Source organism: Mesoplodon mirus (assembly GCF_964341445.2).
Source record: "Mesoplodon mirus genome assembly, chromosome: 16".
In the NCBI taxonomy this organism is placed as follows: domain Eukaryota; kingdom Metazoa; phylum Chordata; class Mammalia; order Artiodactyla; family Ziphiidae; genus Mesoplodon; species Mesoplodon mirus.
In genome coordinates this window covers 15,476,900-15,491,154 of record NC_138992.1, presented here as the reverse complement: position 1 = coordinate 15,491,154, position 14,255 = coordinate 15,476,900, and the positions used below count along the sequence as shown (strand labels likewise).

At 43.2% G+C, this 14,255-nt stretch overlaps 1 protein-coding gene across 1 annotated transcript in view; it reads left to right on the top strand.

The window, feature by feature from the left end:
* Positions 1-1,792, top strand: part of NTAQ1 (N-terminal glutamine amidase 1) — a gene marked incomplete at its 3' end in the record, with an annotated part of 166,756 nt that extends 164,964 nt beyond the window's left edge. Inside the window, exon 6 of the mRNA XM_082601593.1 lies at positions 1,606-1,792. Within this exon, the coding sequence (XP_082457719.1) occupies positions 1,606-1,646 (41 nt within the window). The remainder of the gene's footprint in view (positions 1-1,605) is intronic.
* Between the last annotated feature and the right edge of the window lie 12,463 nt (positions 1,793-14,255).

Genomic DNA, 14,255 nt, shown 5'->3' with positions numbered 1-14,255 from the left:
TTCAGATTTCCATTTTTTTAAATTTAATTTTTGAGTTGGTTTTATTTTCCAGATTTTAAAAATAAGCTTTGTTAATTTGCACAGGGAAGAATAAATAGATTCTAAGTTACAGGAGAGGTCATTTTTATTCCAAAAATCCAAACGTATTCAATTAAACCCACATTTAAGAAGGAACTCTTCTTTCCTCAGTGCCCAGGGCCCTGCAACTCCCCTGAGCCTCTAAGTTTGCCTGGTACAAAGAAGGAGCCATGCATTGCTTTTTTTTCCTCCTTCAGTGCTTTTTTAAAAGAATTGACGTATACACTGCTCATTATGTCTGAGATTCACCGACATTGTAGCCTGGAGCAGTTGTTTGTTTCTTCCTCAGTGTGGCTAGAACTTCATGATATATGTATATTGTGCTTTATCCATTCTGTTGATGAACATTTGGGTTATTTGTAGTTTTAGGCAACTATGAATAAAGCTGCTATAAACATTTTAAAAAATGATAATATAGTTGCTGTAAAATATTATGTAAGTATTTATATACTAGATATCATATAATGATTTACAGTTTTAAAAGTTATACCCCATTTATAGTTATTATAAAATATTGGTCCTCTTCCCAGTGTTGTATAATGTATCCTTGTAGCTTATTTTATACCTAGTAGTTTGTACCTTTTATTCCCCTACCCCTATCTTGTCCCTTCCCCCTCCCCTTTCCCCACTTGTAACTACTGGTCTGTTCTCTGTATTTGTGGGTCTGCTTCTTTTTTGTTATATTCCCTAGTTGTATTTTTTAGATTCCACAGATAAGTGATTTCATACAGTATTTGTCTTTCTCTGTTTGATTTATTTCACTTAGCATAACACCCTCCAAGTCTATCCATGTTGCTGCAAATTGCAAAATTTCATTCTTTTTAATGACTGAGTAGTATTCCAGTGTGTGTGTGTGTGTGTGTGTGTGTGTGTGCGCATGCATGTGCGCGTATCCTATGTTCTTTAGCCATGCATTGCTTTAAACCCTATCACCTCACTGCTATGAGCCTGAAGCGTTAACTACTAGTTACCCCAAGGGATTGCTTCTTCCAGTTTCCTGTAAATTGCAAAACTGAAACATGAAGGATAATAATAAAAATTCTCCCCTACTTAGTGCTGCCAGAAGGATGAATCATGATGAGGTGTGAGGAGGGTCCAGAGGGCATGGATATTGGGAAGGGTGTGTTTTGATGGAGGGGTGGGCAGATTGAAGAAAGAGGAGGAAGACACTTCTGGAGCTTAAGTTACTTCCTAAAGAAGCTACTTCTAGGTGGGGAACCTTAGTGTGGGGAAGACTCAGGAACAGAAGGGCAATATGAAGACAGAGGGTAAAGCGAGGAGAGGTATTATGAAACACAGAGTTGGGAGAACTTTGCTGAAGTAAATGTCACCTGCTTTCCAAGCTTGCTGGCATTGACCCCATATTTGAAAACTCCAGGCTTGTCACTCTGAGTCTTATCAAATACTCATTTATATAGTATTTGCCTCTTTGGACTGGCTGTGGGAAAAAGTGAATAGTCCACCAACTTAACTTAAAGAGATTTTTTTTTCTCTCTTCTTCTTGTTCCCAAATAAACCTTCAAGCAGGAAAGAATGCACAGACCTTGACCCGATTCATGTCTAACTAGATCAGGACTGTGGGAGTCCAGTGCCTGTAAATCAGCTTTCCTATCTGAACTCCTCAAAGGAAATCTTCCCCCCGAAGCAATCGCCTCACTAGAGTTCACACATACTGACCAGCCCTTTGAAATTCTGTCTGCAGATATTGGCAGTCACAGCCAGCTTGTCTTACTGAGAGAATCCTGTTGTCTGTGATATAATCCAGAAGAATCCCCAAGGTGGCTGATGAGATTTGCCTTTTGGAGAAAAAATATAGCAAGGACCAGAACACATTTCACATTGCAGTTTAAAGAGGTCTTTAATCTCGCAATCCTAGATATTTCAGGATTCTAAAATTAGGGAGATGATTAAGTCTTCAAGTTCAATTTAGAGAGAACTGTGGGTTCGTGAGGATTCAAGCACCACCATTCCTCTACTGAGTTTTTTTTTATTGATGTGGGCTTTTCTTCACCTTGAGATCCAACCAGTTTTTAGGCTACAAATAGCTAACACTGGATTGTCAGGGGCTCAAGTCAAGGCCAGTTTGGCAACACAGGGTGAGGGAAAATCTAAGTGGATGTGTGTGTGTTGTTTCTCTAAGTTGTGCGTCCAAATCATGGTTTTAGTCCATGATATCAGAAGCACCTGGGATGCTTGCTTACAATGTTTGCTTAAAATATCCCTAAGCTCTACCCAGTCTGACTGGATCAGGACTTTAGGGGAAGGGTTGTAGCCCAGAACTTTACATTTGACACAGTTTCTCCATGTGATTCTAATGCACACCAAGGGTTGCTTTTAATGAGACTCAGCTCCTAAAATTTCCAATATTTTGTTTATCTCCAACTGAAATTTCAGATTGTTGGGAGAGGAAGACTGTGGTTGGCTCATGTTCCAATGATCTGTTGCTGAATAACAAAGTACCTCAAAACTTAGTGACTTCAAACAATGATTTTTTTCTTTTTTTTTGCGGTACGTGGGCCCCTCACCATTGTGGCCCCTCCCGCCGCGGAGCACAAGCCCTGGACGCTCAGGCCCAGCGGCCATGGCTCACGGGCCCAGCCGCTCCGCGGCATGTGGGATCCTCCCAGACCGGGGCACGAACCCGTGTCGCCTGCATCAGCAGGCAGACTCTCAACCATTGTGCCACCAGGGAAGCCCCCAAACAATGATTTTATGTCATCTCATGATTTACGAGTCAGGAATTTGGGCAGGGCTCAGCGATGTAGCTCATGCAGCATCAGCTGGTGCTGCTGAAAGATCCACTTCCAAGATGGCATATTCACATGATTAGTAGGTGGTTCCTGGTTGTCAGCTGGGATCTCAGCCAGACCATCAACGGGGAGACCTCAGTTTCTCGCCATGTGAGCCTCTTCATGGGGCTGCTTGACTTCCTCACAGCACAGCAGCTGAGTTCCAAGGGCAAATGTTACAAAGGACTAAAGACTAGGTCTGACCTAGCCTTTGATGTCAGACGACATCACTTCTGCCATTACCTTTGGTCAAAAAATTCACTAAGATCAACCCAGATTCAAGCATAGGTGAAATAGACTTCCCTTCTGGGTGTGAGGAGTAGCATGTGCACAGAAGGAGGAAAGGAATCAATGGTGGCCATCTTTGGAGACTTTCTACTGTACCCTACTTGGGTCAGTTGTCAACCCCTGGATCAATCAGTCATGAACACAGGCATCAGAACATAGTATAGATTCAGCCGCTGGGAGCTCAACATGACATATTGAGGAGGACACCCACTGAAGGGGGAATTCTTATAAATCTTGCGGGCACTCCAAGGGATATCTGGTGATTATAGAATCTTACAGAGCTATACCGTCTGAGATTTACCCAGATTAGGAATTGGCCTTGGGCATTGGTTATCCCGAAAAGCTGGAGTTCTTCTGACCTGTCCATGAGGCACCCTGTTCCATTTTCAGACAGTTACAGCTCTTCAAACCTGATTCCAGTTCTCTGTAACACCCATCCATTATCCACTAGAGTAACACTCAACAACTATGGATTATTTTTCTAGACCGTAATTTTCTCCACCAGGTTTAAACTCTTTAAGGCCTGGGCCTGTGTATTTTGTGTATCTAGCCTCAGTCCCTGGCACATAATAGGTGCTGAGTAAATGCATGTTGAATGTTCTTGAATGAATAAACACATCTGCTTGTCCCCATCTACATGGATAGTGAAGTTGATTTTGAGGTGGATATTGAGTCCCTACCAAATAGTTCATTATTGCTCTCATGTTTTCTCCAAGCCAAAATCACCTGAAGTAATTTATAGTTAAAATGCAGGTGATAAATCAAGTGAACACTGTCCTAAATATTGGCATCTGAAGGTAAATTCTTTAAAACCACAGGAGAAATGTACTGTTTTGGAGCCAGGATTAAAATAACCACAAACAGAAGCATTTATACATTTTGTTGTTGTTTGGTTTAAAGACAAGGTCAGGAAAGTATCCCCCCCTCCCCAAGACCAAATCCTGCTTGCCACCTGTTTTTGTCAGTAAAGTTTTGTTGGAATACAACCAGGTCCATTTGTTTCCTTATTGTCTCTGAGTACGTTTGTGCCACAACAGCAGAGTTGGGTAGTTGTAGAGAATGTTATCCCCTCAAACCTTAAAATATTTACTGTCTGGTTCTTTACAGAAAACATTTGCCAACCCCTGGTAAAGGGCTTATCTCAGTCTAACAAAATACCATAAACTGGGTGACTAATAAACAATTGAAATTTACTTCTCACAGCTCTGGAGGCTGGAAGTCCAAGATTAGGGTGCCAGCATGGTCAGGTGACGGCCCTCTTCTAGACTGCAAACTTCTTGTCCCATCAATTTTTATGTGATGGGAATTGGGCTGGGAAGCAATCTGGGGTCTCTTTTATAAAACCATTAATCCCATTCATGAGGGCTCCACCCTCAGTATTTAATCACCTCCTAAAGGCCCCACCTTCTAATACCATCACATAGGGCATTAAGATTTCAACATATGAATTTGGGCAGGGTGGCACAAACATTCAGACCAGAGCAGGTCTAATCCCTTTGTTCTTGGTTATTTTACTTGGCAAAGTTGAAGGCATCGTATGTCTACATTTTTACATTTTTAGACTTTTCTCCCAACCAAAGAGAACTCTTCCCTGGCTTGTCCATGGTGGGGACTCCAATGATGCTGAACTTCTTAGGTTAAAAACAAAGTAAAGTTATTTTACTTGACCAATAAATAAAAATAGGCGATGAGCCAGCATAAGGAGCAGAGAATTTTTAACTTAACAGCATGGGTTTGGGAGCCATCAAATTGAACCCTGTAGTGGACATTTATTGCTCTTTAGCTATAAAGGATCCATTCCTTCTTTTGGTAACAGCAATTTACCTACTTCTGGGTAATTACCTCTCCCCCACTAAGTGCTGTCTTGGTTGAGTCAAGGCACCTTGCCCTGCCCTACCCAAGGTGAGATATATGATTCAGGCTTGGGCTCTTTGACCCAAGGATGGATAGAATGTTGAAACTGACTCATTCCAGTGATTGTGGCCTTTAAGGCCATCCATCCCTTCCTGTTGCCTAGAGCCCTCGGCATGCTCTGGTCGGTCTCCTTTTCTTTACAAGCCATATTTTCCAACCTTCCCTTTAGTTCCCTGAGCCACCTGTATTCTTTCAAAACAAAAAACTTTAAATTAGTCAAATTCTATTGCTTACAACCAAAACTCCTAAATGTGCAGATAAATAATACTAACTATATGAAGAAATGCAAATCAATTATTTATAGCCTATAAAATTAACAGATTTAAACAATAATGATATTCAGTTGTATCAAGGATGCATTCACAGGAACTCTCACTGAGTTTGTTAATTGGTGTTTCCTTTCTGGGGATTATTTTTTGTAATATATGTCAAGAGGATTAAAGAAGTTCATACCTTTTGACTTGGCAATTTTGCCTCTAGGCATTTGTCCTAACAAAAGTACAGGAGCTGGAGATACAGATTTATGTGGAAAGTGTTCAGTATGATTTATGGTAACAAGAAATTGGAATTTACTTAAATGTCCAATATATTAGAGGACAGTCAAGTAAATTGAAGGAGGTATTATCATGTCACAGTTAAAAGTATGGACTCTGGAACTGGTCAGCCTGGCTTCAAGTCCTATTCTGCATCTGATGAGCTGTGCAACCTTGGACCAGTTGCTTAGACTTTATCTGTAAAACATAAACAAAATATTATATAATTGTGGTGGCATTTATGTTCTTATGTAGTTCTTCCTCATATTTGAAAGGCTGACCTTTGTAACCAGTCGAATATTATGAAAATGATGGAATGTGACTTGTGAGTCTAGGTCATAAGAGACATTGTGGCTTCCATCCTGCTCTGTTTTGGGTTACTTGCTCTGGGGGAATCTGGTTGCCATATTGGGAGGGTACTGAAACAGACCTAGGGAAAGATTCATGTGACAAGAAACCAAAGCCTCCTGCCAACAGCCATGTGAGTGAGCCATCTTGGCAGTGGATCCTTCAGCCTCAGTCAAACCTTCAGATAAAACATGCTGGATAACTGATCAACATCTTGATTACAATTTCATGAGAGGCCCATAACCAGAACCTCTCAACTAAGCCACTCTCAAATCCCTGATCCACGGAAACTGTGTGAAGCGATAAATGTTTATTTTTGTTTTAAACCACTAAGTGTTGGAGTAATTTGTTATGCAGTGATAGATAGCAGGTCATATAACTTCTCTGAGCCTCAGTTTATTCATTTGTTAAATGAGGACAATACTGTCTGCTCTAGTTTTTTGTGCAGAACAAATAAGGTAAGTGAAGAATTACAGGTCTGCCATGCTTACCTGAAATCTTAGGAGCAAGATGTGCTTTGGTATTAAGAATTTTTCAGTTTTCATTAAAGTAATAAGATGTACAATATACTGTAGATTCTGATCACTCCATTGGGGTCTGACTCAGCACCTCAAAATCAAACGGTAATATTTCTACATCAAAATGTATGAGTATGCACCCGAAGTAGAATAAATAAAGGCTAAAAATAGTCTCACGTCAGTTTTCGCTCTCAGGATTTGCTGCCAGATGAATTAGCCGCAAATATACAAAACAAAACAATCAAGCAAAAAACCCAGTTTTCAGGGACTTCCCTGGTGGTGCAGTGGTTGAGAATCCGTCTGCCAAGGCAAGGGATACAGGTTCGAGCCCTGGTCCGGGAAGATCCCACATGCCACGGAACAACTAAGCCCGTGCACCACAACTACTGAGCCTGCGCTCTGGAGCCCGTGAGCCACAACTACTGAAGCCCATGCGCCTAGAGCCTGTGCTCTGCAACAAGAGAAGCCACCGCAATGAGAAGCCAGCGCACTGCAACAAAGAGTAGCCACAACTAGAGAAAGCCTGCGTGCAGCAACGAAGACCCAGTGCAGCCAAAAATAAATAAATTTGTAAAAAACAGAAAAAAACAGTTTGCAGAGGTTTTTGGATTTTGGAATTGTGATAGGAGGTTGTGGTTTTGTATGTTTTTGTTTTTGAATCATTCCAGGTTGATTTCTTCCCAAACGGTAGCTCCCTATCTTATCTAGTTGGTGTCTGGTTATCTTCCATTTATTTGGATTGATGAGGAAGAGACCAACATGGCCTCCATCGCTGCTTGGCAACCCAAAGAGCAGTAGGTTGAAGCACTGGAAAAACCAGAGTGCCGACTAGTGGGTCTTTCCCCTGGTGAATTTAGTTCTCATTCCTGGGTCAGCACCTGATGGTCATGACCCCAGAGGAGACCCGTGAATCATCCAGTCATGGGGTTTGGAGTTGATTCAGCAAGATCGAAGTGGTGTCAGGAGTGTTTTTGGCTGAAGTTCTTGAAGGTACTGATTACATATCCGATTATGCAACTGGCCGTGAGGCTTGCGTTGTGGTACAACCTGATTCTCCCCCAAACTAAGCATGTGAGACAGGGCCCTCACCCGGTAGGCCATGATATCCTGGTAGATCTCAGGCCCTTGGAGCCCAGGGAAATTATTCCTGCCAAGATGGTTCACTTTCCTTTCTTGAGAGAATGGGAGGTAGACTCAGAGCCACCCTCGTCCATATTTACCCTCTCAGTGTCATCCTCTTCCTCTGAACCAAGGTCAGAGATGATTTGGGCTGAAACCAGAAGTGATTCCTGTGTCATAGTCTCTTGATGTGTTGTCTACCTTCATGGTATGAGAGGGGACTTCTCCAGGTTGAATCAGTTCCTAATGTCCAATATTCAATAATTAGAGACTCATTCAAATGGGATTAGACTTTGTCCCCTGTTCTTGTAGGCAGAATAGTATACTAGAACTAGAAATCATGAGCTTGGATTCAAACTCCATTTCTGCTGCTGACTTGACCAATTCACTTTATCTTTCTGAGCTTCATTTTTATCAGTCAAGTGGGATGGGGGCGGGGAGTAAGATAGAAAAACATAGAAGGGGCTCCATTAGCTTTAATATTCTATGGTTATCTTTGAGAAGGCTATGTGAATTCCTTCCCTTTCATTCTCTGTTCATCCCATAAATATTTATTGTATACTTACCGTGTGCACTGTTCTAGTTGAAGATCCACTGACTGTCTCTGCTCTTAGTTTATATCCTAGTGTGATAAGGCAGAAATGTTAAAAGAGGAAATGGGAGGTAGTGATAAGTACTAAACAGAAAATAAAGCAAGATAAGGGGCTAGAGAGTGAACGTGGGGTGGTGGTAGTGGCGGTGGAGTAATCTTGACTACATTTGATGGTAATCAGGGAAGGATCCTTGGAGGGAGGTGACATTTGAGAAGGAACCTGATAATCACTCAGTAATATTTTTTGAATGTATGAGTGAGCCAGAAGTAGTTATTCATGGGATGATCTGGAGGAAAACTTCCTAGACAGAGGAAACAGCAAATATAAAGAACCTGAGTTGAGAATGACCTTGGCATATCTGAAGACTGGAAAGATGGTGGAGTGGAAGAATAGTGAGTAGAGTGAGTGTTCAGAGAGAAAGAGGTAACCAAGGCCTTATAGGCCAGGTTGAACAGCTGGGTTTCATTCTGCTTGCAGAAAGAAACCATTGGCAGAGAAACATAATCTGGTTTACACTTTAAAAATATCATTCTGCAATGTGACGCCACTTCCAACCCACCAGAATGGCTAAAATGAAAAAGACAGACACTCTCAAGTGTTGTTGAGATGTGGAGCAACTGGAACTCTCATACACTGCTGGTGGGAGTAGAGGTTGGTACAACAAGTTTGGGAACCTGATTGGCTGTATCACTTTTTTATAAAGCTGAACTTATGCACACCCTGTGACCCAGCAATTTCATTAGTAGATATACACTCAACAGATAAGCACACAAATGTTCACCAAAAGATATGCACATGAATGTTCATAATAGCCCCAAATGGGAAACTACACAAATGCTCATCAAGAGTAAAACAGATACATGAATTGTGATATTGTCATGTAGTTAAATACTATAGGCAACAAGTATGAACAAGTTATAATTACACATAACAATGTGAATGAATTTCACAAACTTAATGTTGAGCAGAAGTCACGTAGACGAGTTCAACCTATCTAGTTCCATTTACATGAAATTCATAAATAGGTACAACTAATATGAGGTTTGGAAGTCAGGATAGTGGTTCCCCCTGGAAAGTCTAATGACTGGAACAAGGTGTGAAGGGGCCTTCTAAGGTGCTATAATATCCTGTTTTCTTGATCCAGATGCTGGTTACGCATGTGTGTTCCATGGCTTTCTCTAATTATCCCTTTACTCTTGCTTCCCCAGGCCAAATGGGCCTTGAGTCCAGAGAGGTAGAGTGAAGAGTGTGGGAGAATATTTATCCCTGGTCACTATAGAGCACTGTCAGCTTTTCCATTTACTATCACGATTTTCTCAAGCATGCTGGGCAGATGAGATTCATCCGTTTTACAGGCCAAGACTTGGTTGTTTAGTGACCTGCCCAAGGTCCTATGCCTAGTGCAGGGAGAACTGAACCTCAAATCCAGGTTCTTGGATGCTTCTCATGGGACCCACCATTGTTTCCATTTCTCCATGTTGCCTCTCTGGATTGGACCAGCTGGTCTCTCAGGTCTGCTTCTGGGTCCATGACTTGGAAATGTTACATTTGCATTTGAGAATTTGAATCTTGAAACTAATCTAAGAAAATACAGTGCTTTGACCATTGTCTATATTTATAGAGCCTTGTATCTAGTTATGATTTTTTTAAAGCAGTGTTTTTAAGGGAATAAAATATTATAAGAAAAAAAAAGAGGCTGGAGGCCCTTAAACTCTAGGGGAGGAAACGGTGGTTTTCACTGTCAGATTTTCTCAGCCCCACTGCATGGACATATGGAATCATGTGTGACGTTTTTGCTCTAACCACAAAATTTCATGAATTTTCAGTCACTGAATAACAAAATAAATCATCATTCTAGATAAAAAGAAGGAGGCAGTTTTGAGGGCAAAAATATTTCCTTGAGAATCTAAGGCTTTGACCACATTCACTGGGACTGAGCCCTTGTAGGAAGCATGTCCTGTGCCTTTGGCATGAAAGAGTAGGTCACTGTGTCCCTATAGGATGGGGAGCCAGTGGCCAAGAATCTGAGATTGATTTAGTCTCTGTTTCTATGTATCTGCAGCTACAGCTAATAGCTAAGCATTGTTTGTTCATAGGAAATAAGAGAGTTCTCTTTCTGGCCAGTTGAAGAAAAAGCAGGGAGTGTGGGGGCAGCAAGGAAATTAGCATTCACTGAGTACCTTTTGGATGGGACCTCCGCTACCATGTTATTTGTTACCTAATCAAGCAGAGGCTGTTTATTCTTTTTCTTTTCTTTAGTTAATTTATTTTATTTTATTTATTTTTGGCTGTGTTGGGTCTTTGTTGCTGCACGCGGGCTTTCTCTAGTTGCGGTGAGCGGGGGCTCCTCTTCGTTGGGGTACACGTGCTTCTCATTTCGGTGGCTTCTCTTGTTGGGGAGCATGGGCTCTAGGTGCATGGGCTTCAGTAGTTGTGGCGCACGGCTCTAGAGCGCAGGCTCAGTATTTGTGGCACACGGGCTTAGTTGCTCCACGGCATGTGGGATCTTCCCGGACCAGGGCTCGAACCCGTGTCCCCTGAATTGGCAGGCAGATTCCTAACCACTGCGCCACCAGGGAAGCCCTGAGGCTGTTTATTCTTACACATACAAAGGACTTCATGGGTATGGAAGTGGAGTTTGAATTCCTCGAAGGGACTTAAGAGAGGGAGGGATCTGGCCAGATTTATTTTTTAGAAAAATAAATGGATCTATTGCTCCCGCCCTTCTGCTAGGAGTGTCCCTCCCGTCCTGACTTTGAGTGGCAGGGCAAGAGTGAGAAGAGGAGAGAATGGAGCCAGGGAGAGTAGTTAAAGGGCCTCTTTGCGTAGTCTGGTGAGAGGTCCCCATCCAGTACACCCGTGAAGCATCGCCATCTCCTTCTTCCCATCCTTTCTGCTACCGTTGTCATTCACAATGTCATTGTAAGTTTAAATTTTAAACATCACTGACATTCTTAATGTCATTGCACATTTTACTTTTATGTGTGTTAGCACTCCCACCATTCGTGGTTACTATTTTTGCTTTAGACATTGATATGGTTGTCTTAAGTGCTTCCTCCTCATCAAGCCCTGAGAAGGAGGAGGAGATTATAATTCCTAAAATATAATCTGGGCAGTCATGTCCTAGTGGGGTTGAGTGACTTGCCCAGGATCTTCTTTCATGTTGGAAGACTGGGAGGGTGACTGCTCAGGATTCTGTGGTCTCATCATCACGTCCAGTTTGAAGATGAGGATAAGTGCCCACCATCCTCCGTGATGGACGCAGAGGTGTAAAGACCCGTCATTTGGGGACATTGTCTGTCATGGACCCCTGGAATGAGAGACAGAAGGGAGACGAAGGGAGACGAGAAATTAACATGGTCCCAACCTCCCTTGTGAGGGAGTTGAGGGGTGAAGGAGCCGGCACAAGGTAGCAAAAACTTGGACATTTTTATCCCATCTAAATTCTGATTTTACGGGTGGGGAGATGAAGGTCCAGAGAAAGGAGGTAAATTATAACAATAATTGTTGTAAATTGTTGATTGCCAGCTACATTATGGATGTTACCTCTTTTAATTCTTGCAGCAATCCTATGAGGGAGTGTATTAGTTTCCTCTGGCTGCTGAAACAACTTGGTGGCCTAAAACAACAGAAGTGTATTCTCTCAAGTTCTGGAGGCCAGAAGTCCAAAATCAGGTTGTTGCCAGGGCTGCCCTCCCTCCCTCCGGAGGCTCTGGTGAGGACTCTTCCTTGTCTCCTCCAGTTTCTGATGACTTCAGGCATCCTTGGCTTGTGGGCTGCATAGCTCTAGTCTCTGCCTTCGTCTTCACGCAGGCTTCTCCTCTGTGTCTCAAATCTCCCTCAGCCTTTCTCGTATAAGGACATTTGCCACTGGATTTACGATTCACCCCAGTTAATCCAGGATTATCTCATCCTGAGATGCTTTATGTAACTACATTTGCAAAGACCCTTTTTCCAAATAAGGTTTTATCTTTTGGGGCCATGATTCAACCCACTGCAGAGCGATAGCATCATCATCTCCATTTTGCCAAAGGGGATACTGATGCTCAGAGAGGTTAAGAGACGTCCCCAAGGCCACATAGTTACAGATAGCTCTTTGCAGTGCATTATATTTAAGGACAGAAATGGTAATAATGGCTAAACTCCAGGCAGCACTTATGTATATTAATTCAGTTAATCCTCTCAAAAACTCTATGAGGAGGCAGGTGTATTATCATAATACCCAATTTAGAGATTGAGGAAACTGAGAAACAGAGAGGTTGGTTAATTTTCTCAGGGCCACACAGCCAGGCACGTTGGCCCCATCTGTGCTCTCGTCCACTCAGAAACTGCCTTATAGGCTCCTCTGCAGATGCGAAAGGTCACCACACATGCCATTGTCAGAGGTGTTTTCAGTGGTGACTGGGTAGTTTCAAAAGGGGTTCTGAAAGATAGGCCCCTAAGATCTAGTGGGGGAGACATACTATAGGCAAGATTACAGATCCATGGAGCTTGTGCAAACCCCTGGGCACGGGACACTGCTCTGGACACGGGATGCCTCTGTACCTGTCTCGGGGCTTTCACCTCCTGGCTGGCAGCCCCATGGCATACTTCCCCTTGCTTTTGTCCTGCACTTCTCTGCTGATGGCACAGGCATCCTGTGGGTCAGCCAGGCTAGCAGCTGTGCGCTCTCTCTTCCTTGCTTCCCACCTCTTCCCCTTTCTGCATCCAATTAGTGTCCAGTTCCCCCTGGATTCTGCCATCTTGTTTCACATGTCCTCCCCTCCCTTTATTCCTCACTGTCATGTTAGTGGCCAGAACTCATCATCCTTCCCAGGGACTGGGAATAGCAGCCCATCTAAACTCTCTGGGAACTTCCCTGGTGGTGCAGTGGTTGAGAATCTGCCTGCCAGTGCAGGGGACACGGGTTCAAGCCCTGGTCCCGGAAGATCCCACATGCCACGGAGCAACTAAGCCCGTGCGCCACAACTACTGAGCCTGCGCTCTAGAGCCCACAAGCCACAGCTACTGAGCCTGCGTGCCACAGCTACTGAAGCCCACATGCCTAGAGCCCGTGCTCCACAACAAGAGAAGCCACCGCAATGAGAAGCCCGCGCACCGCAAGGAAGAGTAGCCCCCACTCGCCGCAACTAGAGAAAGCCCACGTGCAGCAACAAAGACCCAACACAGCCAAAAATAAATGTGTAAAATAAATAAATAAACTCTCTGGATTTCTCCATCCTTCCACTGGCTGCCTGCAGAGTGATCTTCCTATAGCCCTCACCTGGACAAACAACATGCCTTCCCCAGGGCCAGTTAACTCCTTCCTCGTATTGGATCCCACCCCCCCACCATGCTATTCTAAAAATTTACCTTCTCCCTCCTTTGTGCTGCATCCTAATGCCCAACTGCCATTCGTTCATTCATTCATTCATTCAGCAAACCTGTTTTGATTGCTCTGTGTCAGGAACCAGGGAAACATGTGACCAAGGCAGCCCTGTTCTCCGTCCTCATTTGGGTGAGGGCGTCAACTAAGTAAACTCAGGAAAGCAAATAAAACAGTAAATAATTATGATAAAAGGTGTGAAGGGACGATACAAGGGGTGAGCAAGAATAATGCAGTGAGTGGGGTGAGGCTGGTTTGGATAGGGTTTCAGGAAGGGTGCTGAGGAGATGCTGGAAGATTCTTGTGATACCTGAGCCAGGTAATGCGGGTACGGTGCTTAGCAATTGGGCAATAAACATTAGTCATCACCACTCATGGATTCCTTCACTCAGCAAACATTTTCTGAGGGCTAATCGTTGCACCCATGGGCACAGACCCCGGTGGTCTCAGTCTCAAGTGGAGAATTATCTGGGCTCTTTCAAATCCATTAGCATTCTTAGTTTTGCCCTTCAGATAAGTCCAATAAATCTATAGCCAAAGTGGGGATTAATTCTGTTTTCTTCTCCAATACGCCACAAAAGAGAAGTGTCTCAGAGGCTCTGCTAATGAATTCTACCATTTTCTCCTTGGTCTTATCTTGAGTATAGATGTCTCCACATTGCACCCCTTCCAGCCCCTTTCAGAGGGTGTTGATTTTGCAGTTGCCCTGA